The sequence below is a fragment of the Dermacentor albipictus genome, chromosome 1 (genome assembly GCF_038994185.2).
Source record: "Dermacentor albipictus isolate Rhodes 1998 colony chromosome 1, USDA_Dalb.pri_finalv2, whole genome shotgun sequence".
Classification (NCBI taxonomy): domain Eukaryota; kingdom Metazoa; phylum Arthropoda; class Arachnida; order Ixodida; family Ixodidae; genus Dermacentor; species Dermacentor albipictus.
This window is the reverse complement of record NC_091821.1, coordinates 405094947-405100506: the sequence shown is the minus strand read 5'-3', so window position 1 is coordinate 405100506 and position 5560 is coordinate 405094947. Positions and strand designations below refer to the sequence as shown.

Here is a 5560-nt window from a genome sequence, read left to right as displayed (position 1 = left end):
CATTTTTTTCATTCACATTCTCAGCACACCTGCATCTTGTCGCATATTCAGTGCTATAGAAGAAGTGAACACAGAAGCAGAACGCACCACGAGCGCTCGTGGCGTGTTGTTCCTTTGTCTTCGTCTTTTCTAGCGCTACATTTTCAACATGAAGCAATACCAACTTGCTCAGGTCACACTCGATATGTGCATCTCTTTAACACAATGCGTTGTGCTGCATTACAAGTCCTCTCTCCTTTTACGAACACAACATTTTCTCGGTGGGAGCCAGAGACCTGAAAGCAGTTGCCTCTGATCTCCGATCTTCTCAGTTAAAGGGACGTCTATTTGCGAACTGCATAACAAACCTGCATCACCTATTGCATACCGGCCTGATCTTTTCATCTAAGGGCCTCCGTGAAATTTTTTTTTCACATCATTTAGAAAGTAGAAGGCATTCTATGTTAAAGTGACATTTTTTAGACATTCCGATATGATTTGACTTCAAATTTGACTCTTTGAGCACCCCTGCTATTAACCCATTAACTTTTCCCATAAATGTGTTTACAAGTGGACTTATGTTAATACGTTTCTAACAGATATGTAACTCGCGCTAATATGTTTCACGTCACTGGCTTGTTTTTTAGAGGCGAATATATATTCATTTCATTGCGCTGCGAGATGTGCCATCTGTTTTGCAGGTTCGAGCAATTGAAAAAAGGAATATAATTGTATGACTGCTGATATCTTTAGTTCATGGAGAAAACACTGCTGTCATTTTAGCTAACGCAATATACGAATAAAGGAGTGTGTATTATTGCATTTGCTTCTGACTCCGACGTACTCTGTTCTAAACGCACTATCAGAGAGATATCCTATCGAGTGTTCCTTGCCCATGGTAAAAATAAAAAAAAATAAAGTAAACAAAAAGCAGTTTTGTCACGCATTACGTGCATGACAACTGTGTGACCTTAGAACATTGCTCTTGCCGCAATAATAACACAGAGCCACATTTTCCGCCACAGTGTCAATTACTATACGCCCTATGAATTTCAAACACTGTCCACTTCCATTCCGTGTGATTATCATACCATTAGTTTAATCAATTGTTTTCCACGAAATCTGTCATTATTAGGTACAGGCAAACAAACCAACTACAAATATGCTTATAAAGTAGAAAATGTCTACGGGTTGTCTACGGAGATATGCGTTGTGATGAATATGAGAGTGATGTAAAACGTTTATTTAAGCGCTTTTGAGGCGTCATTATCGGGCGTTCAAAAAGAGGAAGATTTCGTTTTTATTTCTTGTTCAATTCGTTCGAATAACGGCTTACCTCCACGAAGTAGCCGTATTTTAAGGAATACGTCTAGGCAAGCCTAATAACCTTTCTTTCAGTACACCACCCTCTCAAACGTGTTTGTGCGTTTTAGATATCCCCAAAAAGTAATTCTTGCTCTTTATATCACCGGCATCAGCCGCCTGGAAAGGAGATGACAACAAACGAACAGACTCTCCAAATAAATAAATTCTCAAATCCCAGCTCCTAATTTACATGTATGGCTGTACATGAAAAAAAAACACAAAACAAGGTAAACGTTGATATGACCTCTTTGGTTGAATTTTCTTTTTATATTGAACCTTAAGTTATCAGTTGCAGCTTAAAATATGTGATGGTAAGCTAGCAAGCTTTGTCAGTAAATGTAATATTGACGTAGTGGTACTGCGGAAACCCGCAAGGTAACCTTGCGTGTTTCCGCTGAACTACTACGTCAAACACTTGCATTTGCTTCGTGTTGTCGACAAATTCGACTTGGCCCTGCCATCTTCTAGCCGCCTGGTTAGCTCAGGTAGTAGAGCGGCTAGCCCGGAAAGGCGGTGGTCCCGGGTTCGAGTCACAAACCAGGACGAATTTTTCTTCAACTCTGAGGCTTTTCTTCCGAGGAACCGGTATGGGTTTCCTTTGCAGCAATTGCTACGAAGAGGTGGGTGGCCGGTTTCCCCTTTATTAAATGTAATATTCCTGTTTAAGTATTTTCCCATACTTCGGTTATGTTGTGTGTCACAACGGACGTTCGCAATAGTCTCAAACTGCCTGTAGAGCACGAAATGCGAGTTCTCTTCGTGTGTCTCACTCGCGCGACTTTTTGCTCTATTTACCTCCCTACTCTCCGTTCATTACACGATCGGGAGCGCTCTTCTGTGGCGTGTATTTATTATTCGACACCTTCCCACGAAGAACGCGTTTTTTTTCCTTATTGCAGGCTTCCTGTTGAAATGAACCGTCGTCTGTAATCAAGGTTATTCGTGGAAAATTACAGTGCAATCCTCGCACAAAAATTAACTGCGGTGGTGCCGCTTTCCTGGTGCCAGCCTGCTCAGTCTCCTCATCACGCACTCTTAGCACGCAGAGCCTGCATCGCTCAACCGTTATGTGCATTGAGATGCACCAGTGAGCCGGGGTTGTGTTAGCAACCGTTTTCCCGCAAGTTCCGAGCGACGGAGCAACAAGAAACAAACGTGCTCTTGCATTTTTTAACTCACATACCTTGCTTGTAATCCTGCTTCGGGGTGGCTCGCCTCCTCCTCCTCCTTTCTGCTCTGTCTTCTTCTTGTCCGGAGAGATTTTTTTTTTCACTGAGTCTTCAGTGTCATAAGGTCCAAGAGATCTTTCTCAAGTGCGGCCCAGCGTGCTTCTTTCTTTGCTTTTGTTTTTGTTTTCTTATAATACCGCAGTCTCGTTTTCAGCTTTGTACGAGCCATGGCTTCACGATAGCGGCCAGTCGGCGGGCGCCGAGAGACCAGAAGCTGGGAGGCCAGGGCTCATTGCTAGGCTGAGGCTGTCGTCCTAACAGGTCCTGCAAGGAAGCGGCAGACGCGGCGTTAAAAATAAAACTAAATCCAGCTTGATATTATCCACCGATTGCTGGACGCTAGCGCTGTCCTCAAGGACAAGTTTTCTCGGCTTTTCTCCGCTTCATAGCGCAGGCGGCGAAGAGAGACAGCAAGAGTGAGAGAAAGAGTAGGTGAAAGGGTTGTTCCGTTTCCACACGTAATGGACAGCGATGCGACTGGCTTCCCGGAGCGCCCCTCCAACTGGCGCGATTCACGCCGGCGGCGCGATCTTCGTTCAACCTCCTTTCCCCCTCACGCGTACGTGATGTCCGGTCCTTCTTGGCTGCGCTTCTGGAAGATGGCCTTAGCGCCGCGCTTCGTCACATGGCTATAAAAACGCCGCCATCGCCATCCACCGACCACATCTTCCTTTTACATCCGGCCGATTGGACACAGGGAGCCCGCTCGACGATGCTGTGCAAGGTACGGAGCGGATTCATTTGGCAAAAAAGAAACAACAAGAAACAGAGCCATCGCACCGAGAAATGGACCGCATTGGTTTTGGAACACCGTGGTGTGGTAGGCACGAAAACTCACATCATCGACCTCTTCATCTTTTGCAGGTTGCCTTCCTCGCCCTCGTGGCCTTCGCCGCCGCCCAGGTCCAGCTCCAGGAGCAATTCGTAGGTTTCGGATTTGATTCATTGAACCTTATTTTCCCTATTCCTAATAGTTCGTAAGCCGTGGGGGCCATGCGAGACCATTATCACATCATAAGGATATGGCAGGTGTAATGAGTGTGTTTTGGGTGGATATCCTCTAGGTCTTTCTAGTTGTCAGAGGATGGTGTCATTGAACACGAGGGCAGCTTCCATTCATACTGCACAGGTTTGTTGCAAGGCTCATGGTACGACGTTTACAAGACTGAATGCATTTTTTATACTCTTACTTGCAAATAGTTTTCATTGCTATCTTATAGTCACCCGTTACCAATAATGAACAAATTACTCTTAAAGACAGGCTAACTGCCAGCAGAATGAAAGCAAAAACAGCGAGAAATTCTAGTACCCCTTCTTCCTGCAGAAAAATGTAAGCAAGTCACGGAGTATAGCGGGAAGTATAGTTTCAGTATAGGTGCGCAGTACGTAAATCTAAACTTACTACAGAGTTCTCACGTGAAAGCATAGCAAATGTCAAGGGTATGAGGCAAAGCACGTTTTCAGGAAGCTGAGAACTCTGCATATGTTCACAACGTGAAACGTCTACAAATAAAGCTGTTCTGTTTGAAGAACGTGTTATTCACATAGACTTCACCGAGTGGTTATTAGAGAAGGCTTCAATTTATTTTGCGGGGTGTTCTCTAATGCAAAACATTATGTTTTTACAGCCACCACACCCATACACCTTCAGCTACGACTCCACCGGTGAGGACGGTGGCCGCATCAGCCAGCAGGAGACCGGAGACGAGAGGAACTTCAAGACCGGCAGCTACAGCTACCAGACCCCAGACGGTGTCTACCGTACCGCCAACTACGTCGCTGACGACAACGGTTTCCGCGTGTCCATCGACACCAACGAGCCAGGCACCAAGGCCGAGAACCCAGCTGACGTGACCCTCAACGCTAACCCAATTGAGGTCCCAGCCACCACCTACACCTTCGGCAAGTCCAAGAGCTAGATTACTCGACTCGTGTGAAAGCGACTCACCACTATGTAAATTAAAGCAAGACTGCCCCTTCCACTGCCGCCACTGCACCACTTCTGGTACCTCTCTTCCGTGCTCCTCACCACACTGACTACGCTATAATTTCTATCGCTATTTCTCTTCTTGCGTTTGGACGGTGTATTACTGCACAGAAAACGTGATCTTCTGTCGTGAAACTTCTATGTTCGACTCAGAGCTCCTCAAGTCTTTCACTTACTTCTCTAGTTCAAAAAGTTTTCCCCTGTCCTCTGAAAAAGAAAAGAGGCAAATAAAATTATTGTTTTTCGTTTAAAAGGTTTCTTCGTGTTTTCTTTTACATGGTGCCCAGCTTCGGTGGGTCGCAGTATACTGACTCGTTTCTAATTATATTCGGTACATTGTGACTGACATTTAGTAAGGCTTTGATTCAACATTTTAAGGGAATCTAACACAATGATTGCAGGTTTAACTAGCATTTTTGCTGTAAGATCTTCTGTGCCACAGATACAAACTGTTGAAACTTCGAAAGATAAGCCACGGACATTTGAAACAAGATATAGTATATCGCATGTGAATTCACACTCCAGTGTAAGCCCCAAGTAGCATGCACATGTTTATTTTAGTTTTAAGGCACTATGAGAAATACCGAACATAATACTGCGAACGTTCAGGCGCTCGCACGTGTGCGCACGCATACACGCACACACACAAATATTAGTCTTTAACTTATGACGGGTATTTGTGACACAGCTGAAGTCGTTCTTGCCAATAAAAAGAAGGTATATACAACGCTTCTAAGTGTAAAATGTTGTTGTTCTCCTGCTTGATTTGCAGAGTCAGAATCTAACAGGAGGTCTAGTGTACTGCGCATTTATGAAACGCGTGTATGATCCGAGTAAGACGCCTGTGTTGCTCAGATCATGTACAGGTTTCGCAAATGCGCAGTACGTAAGACCTCGTCTTAGATCCTGACGGTGCCAGTAAGATAAAAGAATAATAGCTTATCATGATTGGAAGCGTTCTGTGTACTTTCTTTTATTTATTGACAAGAACGACTTCATT

The 5560-nt window shown here is 44.6% G+C and overlaps 1 protein-coding gene across 1 annotated transcript; it reads left to right on the top strand.

The window, feature by feature from the left end:
- The first annotated feature begins 3199 nt into the window (after positions 1–3199).
- Positions 3200–4813, top strand: LOC135903552 (cuticle protein 10.9-like). The gene is made up of 3 exons (XM_065433864.1): positions 3200–3297; positions 3438–3497; positions 4202–4813. Exons 1-3 carry the CDS (start codon positions 3286–3288, stop codon positions 4490–4492), a joined length of 363 nt encoding a protein of 120 aa, XP_065289936.1. The 5' UTR covers positions 3200–3285; the 3' UTR covers positions 4493–4813.
- Positions 4814–5560: the final 747 nt, after the last annotated feature.

Coding starts and splice junctions, on each gene's coding strand:
- LOC135903552 (XM_065433864.1), top strand. Junction 3,498..4,201: donor TCCAGCTCCAGGAGCAATTC/GTAGGTTTCGGA, acceptor ATGTTTTTACAG/CCACCACACCCATACACCTT.